This window comes from Nerophis ophidion, linkage group LG04 (genome assembly GCF_033978795.1).
Source record: "Nerophis ophidion isolate RoL-2023_Sa linkage group LG04, RoL_Noph_v1.0, whole genome shotgun sequence".
In the NCBI taxonomy this organism is placed as follows: domain Eukaryota; kingdom Metazoa; phylum Chordata; class Actinopteri; order Syngnathiformes; family Syngnathidae; genus Nerophis; species Nerophis ophidion.
This window is the reverse complement of record NC_084614.1, coordinates 61,506,052-61,522,541: the sequence shown is the minus strand read 5'-3', so window position 1 is coordinate 61,522,541 and position 16,490 is coordinate 61,506,052. Positions and strand designations below refer to the sequence as shown.

The following is a 16,490-nucleotide window of genomic DNA, read 5'->3' as shown; positions in this document are numbered from 1 at the left end:
AAAACCTGGGAGGTTATTATAGCTGTTTTGTTTTCTTTTGTCACTATTAGTGAGTCATACAGTTATTGTTTTTTAAATATTCAGAATAAAACAAAAAATATTTAGTATTTAATAACACTCCGGATATATGACGGGGGGAGCAACCGAAAGTAAGTCGTCATTAATTACCAAAATTTACAAACCGTTTTGTTTTGAGTGATCATGTCCAATATTTCACCTACTGGTCAGTAAATTGGGACTTCTGTAAACTCTAAAGAGCCCATTGATTGATTGATTGATTGATACTTTTATTAGTAGATTGCAGAGTTCAGTACATATTCCGTACAATTGGCCACTAAATGGTAACACCCAAATACGTTTTTTAACTTGTTTAAGTCGGGGTCCACGTTAATCAATTCATGGTATTGATTAACCACCCTAAAATGATTTTTCATTACAGTATATTTTGGCATGGACCCATCACAAAGTACAGTACTGTACATACAGAGCCAGTATCGATACACCTTACTTGGATATTTTGAATTGTTTTATTTTTGCCTTCAATTGGACGATCATTAACATAATTGCAACAAAATATTTCCGACGAAGAAAATATTCAAGTATCAACCATATTTGCCAACCCCTTCCGGATTTTCCGGGAGACTCTCGAAAATCTCCCGGGACAAATTTTCTCCCGTAAATCTTCCGAAATTCAGGCGTAGCTGGAAGCCACGCCCCCTCAGCTCCAGACCTGACTCAATGTTGTGACCTCTTAAACGGGACAATACTGCCATCTACTGTAAATAGAATAGAATGTAAATATATTCTACATTTAAGTGCAGTCAAGGAACATGCATTAGGGAGTCTGTTCAGAAGCCCAGAGTAAAGAGGCGTAACTTCATCACGTCACCTGGTTATTGACTCCAACCCAGTATATTACACCATCGACGAGCAAAATGAAGAAATACGTTTGCAAGTTCCAGAACGACTGGAAACAAGAATTTCAGAGTTCGAAGGGAAAGAGGTATGTTGCCTGTAAATTTTGTAGAACAGACTTCTCCATTGAACACGGCGGCCGAGCGGATACTCAGCCATGAACAGTCAGTCAGCGAAGCACAAAGCGTCCGGAGCGCAGCATCGTTCACAACCCAGTATTATGGCCCACCTCGCAAAATGGAGACCCGATGGTGTATCTTATGCTGAGACAAAGATGGCTATGCTGATAGCTGGAAGCAACATCCCGTTCTCATTTGTGGATGTCTACAACAAATCCGTGAAGGATGCTACCGGATTCGGAGATCGCTCGCCAGTATGCAAATGGCAGAACAAAGGTTACTAAATAGTGAAAGGTAAGTGTTGTTGTTGTTTTTTGTAGCCAGCAAGCACAGTACAGTTAGTAGAACAACTGTGTTTTTATTACTGTGTATTTGATAGGTGCTGTCGGAAATTCAACTATTTCTTTCATTTATATATATATATATATATATATATATAATAAAATAAATATATATAGCTAGAATTCACTGAAAGTCAAGTATTTCATATATATATATATATATATATATATATATATATATATATATATATATATGAAATACTTGACTTTCAGTGAATTCTAGCTATATATATTTATTTTATTATATATATATATATATATATATATATAAATGAAAGAAATAGTTGATATATATATATATATATATATATATATATATATATATATATATATATATATATATATATATATATATCCATCCATCCATCCATTTTCTAGCGCTTATTCCCTTTTGGGGTCGCGGGGGGCGCTGGCGCCTATCTCAGCTACAATCGGGCGGAAGGCGGGGTATATATATGAAATATATATGAAATATTTGAGTTGGTGAATTGTACGCCCCCCCTCTTAACCACGCCCCCGCCCCAACCACGCCTCCGCCTCACCCCTGGCCACAGACCCCCCCACCCCCCACTCCCCACCTCCCGAAATCGGCGGTCTCAAGGTTGGCAAGTATGGTATCAACACACTTTTTTTGTGAACAATTTAACAATGCTTAATATCCTAAGTAAAGTGCTTTGAGTCTCCGGAGAAAATTTGCTATATAAACATAATTCACTCTACCAAATACAACAATGTAATATTAGCAATATCTTGTTTGAGCAAATCAAAGTCTATGGGGGAAATTACAAAAATTACTCTTTGCCCTCGGCCGACCTGTCTACAAGGACTAACAACCTAGTCATGTAAATATATGTTTATGTACATTTTATACAGCAGAGAATTTAAAAACATGTATCACGCTATAGTAACGAACCAATGTTGATACTAGCATGGTATCAGTGATATCTACATTTGGATCTTTCCGCCCACTTCTAGAGGGGCTTACTAGACTTGTGTTTTTCCTTTAGTGCAGGGGTGTCAAACGCATTGTAGTTCTTGGGCCACATGGAGGAAAACCTATTCACAAGTGGGCCGGACAGGTAAAATCATGGCATGATAACTTAAAAATAAAGACAACCTCTGATTGTTTTCTTTGTTTAAAAATAGACCAAACACATTCTGAAAATTTAAAAAATAATGTTGTTGTCTTTTACATTGACATATAGTTAATAGTTTATCTTCATTTGTGGTCAATTATACTTTCTGAAGAAATTATGTGATTATGTATGTCAGTTAAATATGCCTCCCAGTTATAAGTATAACACAAAATGTACAGATAATCTAAAACATTTATATGGGTATACATGGGTATAAAAGTAAGTACGTAGTGTCCAGAGTCAGGGGTCACCAACCTTTTTGAAACCAAGAGCTACTTCTTGGGTACTGATTAATGTGAAGGGCTACCAGTTTGATACACATTTAAATAAATTGCCAGAAATAGCCAATTTGCTCAATTTACCTTTAATAAATAAATCTATATATATAAAAAAAAATGGGTATATCTGTCTGTCATTCCGTTGTACATTTTTTTCCCTTTTATGGAAGGTTTTTTTGTTGAGAATAAATGACTTAATTGAACGGTTTAAAAGAGGAGAAAACACAAAAAAAATGAAAATAAAGTTTTGAAACATAGTTTATCTTCAATTTGGACTCTTTAAAATTCAAAATTTAACCGAAAAAAATGAAGACAAAAACTAGCTAATTCGAATTTTTTTGAAAAAATTTAAAAAAGAATTTATGGACCATAATTAATAATTTTTCCTGATTAAGATTAATTTTAGCATTTTGATGACATGTTTTAAATAGGTTAAAATCCACTTTGAAATAAGATTTAATTTTGATTCTACAGATTTTGTAGATTTGCCAGAATCATTTTTTTGAATTTTAATCATAATAAGTTTGAATAAATATTTCACAAATATTCTTTGTCGAAAAAACAGAAGCTAAAATGAAGAATTAAATTAAAATGTATTTATTATTCTTTACAATAAATAATAATTTAAAAAATATATATATATATACTTAAAAATTATTTAAATTGTCAGGAAAGAAGAGGAAGGAATTTAAAAGGTAAAAAAGTATATGTTTTTAAAAATCCTAAAATAATTTTTAAGCTTGTATTTTTTCTCTAAACCTGTCTTTCTGAAAGTTATCAGAAGCAAACTAAAAAAATAAATGAATTTATTTAAACAAGTGAAGACCAAGTCTTTAAAATATTTTATTGGATTTTCAAATTCTATTTGAGTTTTGTCTCTCTTAGAATTAAAAATGTCGAGCAAAGCGAGACCAGCTTGCTAGTAAATAAATAAAATTAAAATAATAAAGGCAGCTCACTGGTAAGTGCTGCTATTTGAACTATTTTTAGAACAGGCCAGCGGGCTACTCATCTGGTCTTTACGGGCTACCTGGTGCCCGCAGGCACCTCGTTGGTGACCCCTGATCCGGACACTGAAGTGTTGACACACGGCACATAACTCCGCCCCCTCTGAAGTCAGGGAATTCAAATATGTGCTATTGCGACATCCAGTGGACATATTTAGAACAGCAGTTTGTTTTATTTAAAAATGTCAGCTCATGTTTATACTTTGCAAACTAATCTTAAATAGAGTTGAGTTGAGTTTAAGTTTATTTCGAACATGCAAGCATACAACATGATAAATCACAATTTCCAGTTTCTCTTAAAACATGTTTGTGGGCCTGATCCGGCCCGCTGGCCCTACGTTCGACAACCCTGCTTTTGTGCTATAAATTCTACAATTTACCTGAGCAGTTGTTGTAATTTAAGACCCTGTGTCAAAGTTTGAACAAAATTTATTTTTAATAGCACGGGGAACTATTGAGTGGCAGTGTTGTCACAGAAATGTTGCTTTGGACCAAGAGGAGGCCAAATTGGTCAGAAAGTTCAAATCCATTATTTATATTTTACTTTTCTCGTGACATTTTGTTCCTTGAAGGGTTTGATTAGAAAGAGCAAAACAGGGGTCATAAACAAACTGACTTGAACGTCTTTATAACATTTTGGTATCGTTCTGTGAACTGATGTTGCATTCTTGCAAATGAGACTTCTTACTTTTGGTGAGTCCTGGTGTTGGTTGTGTGTCGTTCCTGCCTACTTGTGACGATGTGGCAGAGCCGCACAAGATTCTTTGGTCACAGCTTGTCGGGGTGCCGCTCTTTCTTCATGCCGTGGTCATTTTCAGTCTCTGGCGTGGACCTGTCAAAAATGAGCGCTGGCAAGGTGTGGCGCCTACTCCAGACGCTCAGTTTCTGTAATGTAGAACAACGTTTAGAGGATTTTTATTGGCGTTAGCCGGCTCAACTGGACTACAGTGCAGGTAGATACAGTATGTGTTTGCCTTTTTTATATGTTAGCTAATGTATAACATGTGGAAAAACATTCATGATCATGTGATTCCATAAAACGATGCATATGTAGCAAATATAAAATACCTGATACTTCACACTGCTGGACAGAATCAACAAGAACCTTCATTTGAATTGGCAGGATACTGTTCAAAAGCAATATAATTATATTTTCAAAATCAATATGGTTGTCTGTTCAAAATCAACAGGGGTCTTGTTGTGATTTGACAGAATATTGTTCACAATAAACAGGATCTTTCATTTGATTTGACAGGACACCTTGTTGGGATTTGATAGAATATTTTATAAAATCAACAGGGTTATTGTTGAAGTGAATTAATTAACTCATATTATGTTCTACATATGGTCCATCCATCCATTTTCTACCGCTTATTCCCTTTGTGGTTGCGGGGGGCGCTTGTGCCTATTTCGGCTACAATCGGGTGGAAGGCAGGGTACACCCTGGACAAGTCGCCCCGTCATCGCAGGGTCTACACATGGTGAATGATTATATTCATCTCGGAGAAAGCAAACCACCAAGTTTAATTAAATAGTGGTATTCCAGTTTGAGCACATAAATAAATAAGGCCCCTTAGTTTGATTTTCGCAGGTTGATTGGATCACTTCTCGTAAGAAAAGAAGCTCTAATTGGGACTTCGGAATGCAAAAATGATAGCCCTATCCTGGAGAAAAGACTACCTGTCTATCTCAATGCCACCTTTTGAGTTATGACTTAAAGCAATTTTTTTCCAGACACTTAGACACGAGCATCTCCTTTTATGGTCAGGATGAGCTCTCCTGATTTTGCACACACACAGAGAGACAGAAAGGAGGAATATAAAAAATGATGGTTTGGCTACTCCAAGTTAGTGCCTCATTCTTTTGACTTGACCTCCTCCAGGTACTGCATACCTGTTTAATGACGCTCGCTTGTAATAAAGCAACTTTTGGTTCAGTAAAGCGTCTCTGACGTCTCTTTTGATCCAGCCACACTGCCGTGTCATCTTTCTGTCCGGTTGAGGATGACAGGACCAGAAAGTCACTTCATTGTCGTCATTTGACAGGACGATTTTCAAAATCAAGAGAATTCTTGTGCTGTATCAACATGGTTCTTGTGCTGATTTGGACAGCATAGTGTTGAAGTCATCAGTGTTTTTGTTGTGATTTGAAAGTATCATGTCAAAAATCAACAGTGTTCTTGTTGTGATTTGAAAAGATGCCGTTCAAAATCAACAGGGTTCTTCTTTAGATTAGTCAATATATTGCTAAAAATCAACAGGGGTCTTCTTTAGATTAGACAATATATTGTTCAAAATCAACAGTGTTCTAGTTGTGATTTGACAGGATGTTGTTTAAAATCAACAGTGTTCTTGTTGTGCTTTGAAAGGATACTGTTCGAAATCAATATGATTCTTCTTCTGATTAGACAATATTGTTCAAAATCAACAACGTTCTTGGTGTGATCTTAAATTATATTGACCAAAATAAACAAGGTTCCTGTGTGATCTTACAGTATATTGTTCGAAATCAACAGGGTTTCCGGTCGGACGTACAAAACCCCCTCCATATTTTGTGGAAGACTTCACGAAACTGCGGAAAATTGTCCGCGTGTGACAAACAACCTTTGACCTAAACTACCTTGTTCATGTCTCAAAATCAACAGGTGTGACAGGACTCCAGCCGTCGTCGTGTGGGTTGTGGTGACAATCGATACAAGACGCATCGTAGCAGGTTTGACTCTGATTTATTATTTCAACAATCATGTCTTCTTGCCTGTCTTTTACGCCAATTTCTAGCGCCCCGACTCTTCCTCCTCATCGCGGCGCACCTTTCGGTGGCCGGTGGCTGCGTCTTCCGTGGGGTGGCATATCGCTCTGGGTTGATCTCGTCGCTCTCGTGGTCGTTGTTGTCCGTTGTCTTCTCGCCTACTTCTGCCGCGACTGCTCCTCCCTCTCCCCTTTTATGCTGCAGCAGAAGATGATGGGATTGAGAGCAGGTGTGTAGTTTACGCACCTGACTCGGCTGGCTGCATCGTCGCTCCGAGTGCGTTCCGCCTCTTCTCTCCGCCGCATGCCCCGCCTCCAGGCCGCCATCTCGAGTAGTACCGCCATCTGTCCTCGCCCGCTGTCGGCTCCGTCTCTCCACAAAAGATTCTAGCAGTCTGTAATATAGTTGATGTGAATATTGTGTCTGTTAGAACATAAACAAAAAACCATGTTCACATGAAACAGTTCTGTAGAGATGAAGTAGTCTTGTGATTTTTCCCACACATACATACATATATATATATATGTATATATATATAAAAAAAAAAATATATATATATATATATGTATATATATATATATATATATATATATATATATATATATACACATAAATACACATATATATATATATATATATATATATATATATATATATATATATATATATATATATATATATATATATATATATATATATATTGACTCACTTTCTCTTTAATTAACATTGGAGAGTGTCGCTTAACTTTTGACCAGCCGCGTCCCCGGACAGATTTCCCTGGGGCACGTGCCCCAGTTTTGATCTGCAGTGCCCCAGTAAAAATTTCACCAATAAAAAAAAACCGCTTCAGTTTTAAGTCTACATAACATAGACTACAGCGCACATACTACTTAGTATGTAATTGATTGCTACTGTATTCACTCCACATAACAATGAGCACACGGCTAATTAATATGGTAATTTATTCACGTGTGGAGACTTCAGTTGAGAGAGAGAGAGAGGATAAGAGAGAAAGAGAGAGAGAGAGATAGAGAGAGAGAGAGGGAGAGAGAGAGAGAGGATGAGAATCACTGCGTGAGGTAGGTAACGTTAGCCAACAACCATTTGTTAATTATATTATTTTGATTTGACTCAAACTGTAACTCCTAGATGGATTTAAGAAAGTCATTCGCCGGAAGCAGGGAAGAAGCAGCAGGAATGAGAGATGTAAGTGAAGACCTAGCTAGCTAGGCAACATCATTGTCTTAAGTTGATGCTAAGTTAGCTAACGTTATTCCATGCATCAAGACAAGACAAACATATTCATTTGCTGTACGAGCTGTCGGGGGAATTTCCAATGAACATGAAACATAATGTTGGTTATTGTCTGCTCAGGACCTCTGCATCAATGATGATTTGGAGTAAGCATGTGTGAGCTGAGTGCTTCTCAAATGGTTTATCTTCAGGAAGAAAAACATTTTTCCATATCATCAAGTCGTGAGCCAAATTTTTAAATCATTCAAGTTTATTTCACAGAAAAATAGCACAGTAGACTTGTCTTGTTAATCGGTGTGACTTTGACTAAAATAATCTTGTTTTGTCACCAGAAAAATGGCTACAGCTAAAGCATCTGGTTTTGATTCCAGAAAAAATTGTAACATTTCTGTATTTGTTACCAGAAAGATGGCTGAAAATATCGGGTTTTGTTGCCCCATTTAGATTTTTTAAAAATATATTTCCATGTCTGTCCAGAGTCCCCCTCCAACTTAGTCGGTTTGCCTTTTGCTAAAATACTCACTATTATTATTATTGTTTTGTGTATATTTTACAGTTTTGTGTATCTGAAATAGGATTCGCCACATTGCCATAAATGGAAATTAAATAATATAAAAGAACCCAGAGATGTAGGGGTGCTTTATTTTTTGTTTTACTTTTGTAAATGTTAAATTTGCAGATGATTACTGCAATAAATATTTCAAAAAGATTCATTGCTCTCCCTTTTTGCTTTTACCAGTAGCAGTTTAGAAGTCTGGAGTAAAAAAGTGCACAAGTAGGCCAAATGCATTAGTTAATTTCAGGTGGTTAATCAAAGATCCATACAACATCATCTGATATGATTTCATAGTTTAAAGCACTATTTATGTATTTTTTATGATAAATAAGTGCTAAAAATGTTTTTGCTTGCGCGATTTGCACGCTCACATGAATTATTTGTGCCCTAGTACAGTATTAGGTCTAGTGACGCCCCTGCTTTTGACTGCTACTTTATAAATCCATCCATCAATTTTCTAACGCTTATTCTTTATATATATATATATATATATATATATACATATATACATATATATATATATATATATGCAGTGTATATATATACACACATAAATATATATAAACACACACACACACACACACACATATATATATATAAAAGTTAAGAGTGTCTCTTAACGTTTGACAGCTACTTTATATAGCTATATATATATGTATGTATATATATATATATACACACAAACACACACACACACACATATATATATATGTTAAGAGTGTCTCTTAACGTTTGACTGCTACTTTATATAGCTATATATATATATGTATAGATATACATACACACACAAATATACTGTATATATGTATATACACACACACACATATATATATATAAGTTAACTTAAGAGTGTCTCTTAACGTTTGACTGCTATATATATATATATATATATATATATATATATAGCTAAATAGAGTAGCAGTCAAAAGTTAAGATATATATATATATATATACATACTGTATATGTATGTATGTATGTATATATATATATATATATATATATAGCTATATAGAGTAGCAGTCAAAAGATATATATATATTATATATACTGTATATGTATGTGTATATATATATACATATACATATATATATATATATATATATAAAGTAGCAGTCAAAAGTTAAGAGACACTCTCCAATATTATTTCAAGAGAAAGTGAGTCAAAACTTTAGTCTGAGAGAAGTACTGTAAGAGGAGTGTGATGTCTAGTCATGTTTCCTCTGAATAGAAAAAAAAGAAAAAGATTGCACAACCTTACAACATTTTTACTTTGTAGTGCCGCCTGACCTTTTTACTGATTTCACATGAAAGTTGCATCACTGCCATCTGGAACCGTTCCATTTGTTTTTCCATTCATTCATCTGGGCAATGTTTATCTGGAGGGACCACTCGTATATAACAGGAGGTGTTTATCCCAACTTCCTGTTTGCTGCCTAACGCGCACCAGGTGACAGGAGCGCCTCTCAGTCGCCAGAACAACACCGCGTTTCGGCCCGGCCACGAAGCCTGCTGATGATGTGTGACGAGGAGGTGAGAGAGCTGCCCCGATCCTTTCTGGACATGTCCCGGCAAGAGAGCAGGACTCTGAGCAGACTTCACTGCAGGAACGGAGGACACCACCTGAGGATCTCGCCTGATGGGAGTGTGGATGGAGGCAGACAGGACAATGACCCCTATGGTAAACTTTTCCTTTGTCTAGTCCGCCTACTAATCAAATAATTACTGCAAAAATATCTTGAGTGATACATTTTGTACATTAAAGTTGCGTGTTATAATAAGTCACAAAGCAAAACAATGTCCTGCTTTTATACACTATGCCGAGGGCCCATAATAAAAATAAAATAACTTAAAAGTATATTACATTTTATAACACTATATTTTACATTTTTACAATACAACAAAACACTAAACTAAAATAATATAAAATAAAACTGAACCAAAAAAAATCGACACTAAACTAAGCAAAATTATAATAAAATAAAATGCAATACCTTGCAATAAAATGTAATTACAATACATTACAAAACTGCAATATAATCAAATAAAACTCAACTGAAATTAAATAAACACAACTAAATAACTAAACTAAACTGAAAACAACCTAAAATGTAATAAAATAAAATACAATTAAACAAAATAAAATATCATACAATTAAACTGAACTGAATGCAATAAAACAAAATAAAAAAGGGAAAATAAAACAAAACTGAAGTTAATACCAAAACTAATCCAATTAAAATGATAATAAAAATGAAATACAATACAATAAAACCAAACCAAACAAAAATAAACATAATTGAACTAAACAACAAAACTAAAATATAATAAATACAATATATTTAAATTAAACAATTTTCAAAAGAATCAAAATAAATTAAACTAAATATTATAAAATACGATAAACTAATCTAATGTAAAAGTACAATAAAACAAAACAACACTAAAATAGACAACACTGAACTCAACTAAACTACACTTACCTAAAATACAATGCAATACAATAAAATGCATTAAACTAAAACAAAACTAAAACACAACTAAACTAAAATACAATACAATAAAACCGCGCAAAACTAAACTAAAATACAATAAAATAAAATACAACAAAAATAAACAAAACAACAACACTCATCAAGATTTGATTAGAAATGAAATACAATTGAAATACATTTTCTCTAAACGAAATCAAATCAGCTAGAAGTATAATTCATTTGTTTTCATGATTTTCTATTTTCATCAGTTCCATTGGGAGAAATCATGTGCATCTAACGGTCTGTGCCTTTCACACAGAACCCAGCAACAATATTGCCACAGTCAGATAGTCAGAGAACGTCATCACCATGACGGTGTGAAAAGAGTTGGTTGCTTTTAACACAACAGGAAAAGAATACTGCAGCACCTCACCCACTTTGTGCTAACGGTTTCACGTTGATATCAATTATGTAGCAAAACTTCATCGTGGGGGAAAATGGCTGCTTTCCCATTATTCTTAGTGTATTGCACTGCTATACATGCTGTACAATGACTACTCTTAACGTTTTGTCTCTTGAGGAGTATGTATGGCAAGAGAAATGCTTGCTCAAGTGTGAGTACTAATTTGATCTTTCCAGAAAACAAACATGCTGCGTCAGAGCTGATTTTAGTTTTCCCTGAAACGGGAGTCATGCAGCACATCGCTGGTGAAATATCACGTGTTGTGTGCAGACGTCCTGAGGCTGAAGGCAGTGAGCGCGGACGTGGTGGTGGTGATGGGGGAGGACACGGGAAGATACCTGGCCATGAACACCAACGGAAGCCTCTATGGATCAGTGAGTAGCATAAAAGTACTATCATCTAGGAATAATGGCAACAGTCGGATAATTATTGCTGCATGAAGTGTGGATGACTCCATCATCAGGGATGGTTTCCTCCCTGCGTGCTGATTGCAGGTCACCCTCAACGATGAGTGTTACTTCCACGTGAAGTACGAGGAGAATCATTACAACACGTACTGCTCCAAGAAATACAGCTGGTACGTGGGGCTGAAGCGGAACGGCAAACCCAAACCGGGACCCAAAGCTCTTTGGGGTCAGAAAGCCATCTTGTTCCTGCCGTTGTCAGCGGACGCGCGCAACGACGTCAACGTTCCTTGAAAAATACCTTCAGGACCAGCTAGGAATTTAAAGGCCTACTGAAACACACTATGACCGACCACGTAGTCTGATAGTTTATATATCAATGATGAAATATTAACAGTGCAACACATGCCAACACGGCCTTTTTAGTTTACTAAATTGCAATTTTAAATTTCGCACACAAGTATCCTGCTGAAACGTCGCGGTATGATGACGCGTGCGCGTGACGTCACGCATTGTAAAGGACATTTTGCTCAAGCATCGTTCCCAGCTATAAGTCATCTCTTTTCATCGCATAATTCCACAGTATCCTGGACACCTGTGTTGCTGAATCTTTTGCAATTTGTTCAATGAATAATGGAGACATCAAAGAAGAAAGCTGTAGGAGGGAAGCGGTGCATTGCGGTCGCCTTTAGCAACACAAACGCAGCCGGTGTTTCATTGTTTACATTCCCGAAAGATGACAGTGAAGCTTTACTATGGAACAGAGCAGTCAAGCGAACACAGTTGGATTGGACCACACACACAAAGTACAGTGTATTATGCAGCGATCATTTCGAAAGCTCGTGTTTCGAAGAGGGTCCTTTGCGAAGGGCAGAGTTGGGCATCGCCACCACCCGTCGACTGGTGCTGAAGAAAGGTGCGGGGCCGACCTTCAGGTTGTACAGGTACGACCATATAATCTCACTAAAATACTAGTAACACAATAAGCAGAAAAGGGATTTTCCAGAATTATCCTAGTAAATTTGTCTAATAACATCTGACTGTATAGTCTTTTTTTTTTCTAGTCCTTCACTCTCACTTTCCTCATCCACAAATCTTTCATCCTCGCTCAAATTAATGAGGAAATTGTTGCTTTCTCGGTCGGAATCGCTCTCGCTGCTGGTGGCCATGAGTGTAAACAATGTTCAGATGTGAGGAGCTCCACAACCCGTGACGTCACGCGCATATTGTCTGCTACTTCCGGTACGGGCAAGGCTTTTTTATCAGCACCAAAAGTTGCAAACTTTATCAACGATGTTCTCTACTAAATCCTTTCAGCAAAAATATGGCAATATCGCGAAATGATCAAGTATGACACATAGAATGGACCTGCTATCCCCGTTTAAATAAGAAAATCTCATTTCAGTAGGCCTTTAAAGTGTACACATCCAACCAAATCATTTTCACCATGCTTTGAAAATGTGCTTTACTGTTGGATTCCCCCCCCAAAAAATAATAATGCGACAATAACCGCAGAACCAGAAATTTAACTGAATCCGACATGGGATAGGGTCTGGTTGCTCACAATGAGACACAATAACACCTTGTTTTAACAAAGTGAATAACGAGATTAATTAGCTTGAAGATGTTTTATTGTATTTTAGTTTTATTATGCACTGCTTAACTTAACTTAAGGGATGTAATTTAAAACAATGTCTGTACTGTACAGTTAATTCAAGTTGTGTCATGGCTATAGTTTGAACTGTAACTGATGAATTCGCTTTAAATTCAGAACGACTCGGAATTCAACCACAGGGTCGCTGAGCAAAATGTGTTTAGCCTTGGAAGTTCTACTGCTTTTGTATAAATTAACTAACCCACTCTAGATTATAAAATATTATACAGTAGTATTATTTATATCACACAGTTATGTCAAAATATACATATTTTATTTATACATGTAGACATACATGTACACAGTGATCGCTACAGAGGGCCAAAAAATAAAGAAATATTTAGTGTTTCTTAAATGTGTCATTAATTGTAATTTAATGCCTAAACGTGTTATGTCATTTATTTATTACATTATTTAGATTAATACATTTCAATTTTCTTAAATGTGTCTAACTAAAATTTAATGCCGAATAGTGTTTTAAAATGTCATTAATTTCTATAAATTATTCCATTATTTAATTAGATGAATCAATATTTCACGTGTTTCTTAAATGTGTCATTAATTAGAATGTAATGCCTGAATGTGTTATAAATGTAATTTATTTATTAGAAATTATTCAATTATTTAATTAGATATAGTTAATGACTTCATGATTTAATTATTTGTAATTTATTTATTTAATGATTGAAATATAGGAACAGTCAATTATTCACCAATGTATTTATTCAATTGCACTCATAATGAAATAGTGACACCTTTACACGTACATAATGATTTAAATATTTACTAATTTCATTTTGTCTCATTGGGGCCTCCATAGTTTTCTGCATACGGTTTCTTCTTCTGTATTATTTTTTTATTACAACAGAGTAAATCCACAATAACAGTACCGAGAATCTCTAAAATATAGTTTGTATTTTTTGGGGGTTGTATAGTTTAAAAGTGTACACAAATCACGCCAAGAATTCCTTAAAAAAGAACAAACTATTTATAATAAAAGTGTTTAATATTGTGCCTTAATGTATATACTAACACTATGGTCATGTTATCACATTTTTTATGTATTAACAAAAAGTGTACTGTGATGTATATGTATGTATGTTTTTTGATGATTTTATTTCCTGATTTTAATTTGAATTATGATTTTTAACCTTTATTTTTGCCTTCTTTTAATTTTCTGTAAATCACTTTGAATTGCCTTGTGTACAAATGCATCCATCCATCCATTTCCTACTGCTTATTCCCTTTGGGGCGCTGGTGACTATCTCCGCTACAATCGGGAGGAAGGCGTCGTACACCCTGGACAAGTCGCCACCTCATCACAGGGCCAAAACAAATAGACGGACAACATTCACACTCACATTTGTCTACAAATTGTGCTCTATAAATAAAAGTGTCTCGCTTTGCCTTGCCTAAATAAATGAATGCATTTTTTCCCATTTTTTTCTGAACACTAGAGGACAGCATTGTTTTATATTGAAGTGTAAAGTCTCATTTCAATATGTGATGAAATTCCCAAGTGGTTTTGTGTTTCCTTATTATGCTTTAGGTTTAACTAGCAGGTTTTTGTAGTCCTAAATAAATGACACATCATTTATGCATCAATATTGCACATTTAGGACATTAAGATGGAAATAAAAACACGCTTCTGTAGCAGCAGATTACTGCAGTGTGAACAGTGGGCATGATAAACAACGCTGAGGTTTTATGCAGCTTTAAGAATCCGCTGAGAATGATTCCTTTGGTTCTGCTTTAGTTCAATAATGTAAAGTTATTACAGATGATTGCACATGAAGAAACAAAGGAAGTGACCTCTGCTGACCCCTGCTAGGAATTCTTCACTGCACTTTTGGAAGCGATGGCCCTTTTTCATCTAATCCACACTTAATGTGTAACAGCTGACAGAGAACACGACTCCAACGTTGCTTCAGATGTTGCTCTGCCAGGAAAAAGACTGAGGAGGAAACGCTGTGACGTTTTTGAAGATGTTTCAAGGGCCAACGAATGATGAAGTCTTTTGGTTCTTCTTACCTTCAAAGTGCACTTTGTCATAACATACAGTACTACTTTTCAACTGGACCTATGCTAATAACTTGCAGTTGTAATTGAGACACACTTTATTAATTGCCAATTATCATAAAACATACATATTTATTTATGGACATGAATACTTGAAAAAAAAATCTATTCATTTATTTTTTCAAATTATATTTATGTTTTTTCTTATAATTAAAAAAACACATGATTATAATTGAAATATTGCTGTTAAAAAGAGAATGCACACTACTTTTTAATATTTAAAGCGTAACTCATATAATACATAATTACAATTGTATATATTTAGTAAAAAAGTATAGATTTTATAAATAGTAAATAAAAATATTTGTATTCGATTATAGAAATGCTAAGTGATTATTTTTATTATCCATTCATCCATTTTCAACCGCTTATTCCCTTTGGGGTCGCGGGGGGCGCTGGTGACTATCTCAGCTACAATCGGGCGGAAGGCGGCGTACACCCTGGACAAATCGCCACCTCATCGCAGGGCCAACACAGATAGACAGACAACATATAGTTATTATAATTCGTGTTAAATACTTTATGGATAATACATACAAATTATATTTAATATTAGGAATATACAAGTATTTGCTAAATAATAAATGTGAATAATTGTCACTAATAAATGAACAAAAAGATACCAGAATACTTAAATGCTAAATTACTATCGATACATTATTACTATTAGTGTACATATTTTATCATTTATATATACAAACAATATATTATATTAGTAATATTCAATTAATTTTCTGAATAAATATCTGCTAAATAATACATTAGAATATAGTTGGTCATATTTGTTAAACTATTATTTTAAAATGGTGCTATTATTATAAAATATCTTATAGAAAGCAACATATAAATATTAACATTTTATACTATTAATAATAAATTATGTCTGCTAAATACTATATTTGTGTTAATAAATGCATATCTGCTAATAGGAAAATATTTAGTTTTTGGTATCTTACATTATTTTTTATCATTATTAACAATTTTTGGGAAAAAATGTATATATTTGTACTTTAGAGCAAGCATATTAAATTATTGTTCTTATTAAATAATTTATAAATATATCA

The 16,490-nt window shown here is 34.7% G+C and overlaps 1 protein-coding gene across 1 annotated transcript in view; it reads left to right on the top strand.

Annotated features, from left to right (window-relative positions):
* The window catches only part of LOC133551686 (fibroblast growth factor 1-like), an 819,097-nt gene extending 804,316 nt beyond the window's left edge, over positions 1-14,781 (top strand). The window contains exons 3-5 of the mRNA XM_061898656.1: positions 9,803-10,033; positions 11,560-11,663; positions 11,784-14,781. Coding sequence (XP_061754640.1) covers positions 9,803-10,033; positions 11,560-11,663; positions 11,784-11,987 — 539 coding nt within the window. The 3' untranslated portion in view covers positions 11,988-14,781. The remainder of the gene's footprint in view (positions 1-9,802; positions 10,034-11,559; positions 11,664-11,783) is intronic.
* The last annotated feature ends 1,709 nt before the right edge of the window (positions 14,782-16,490 follow it).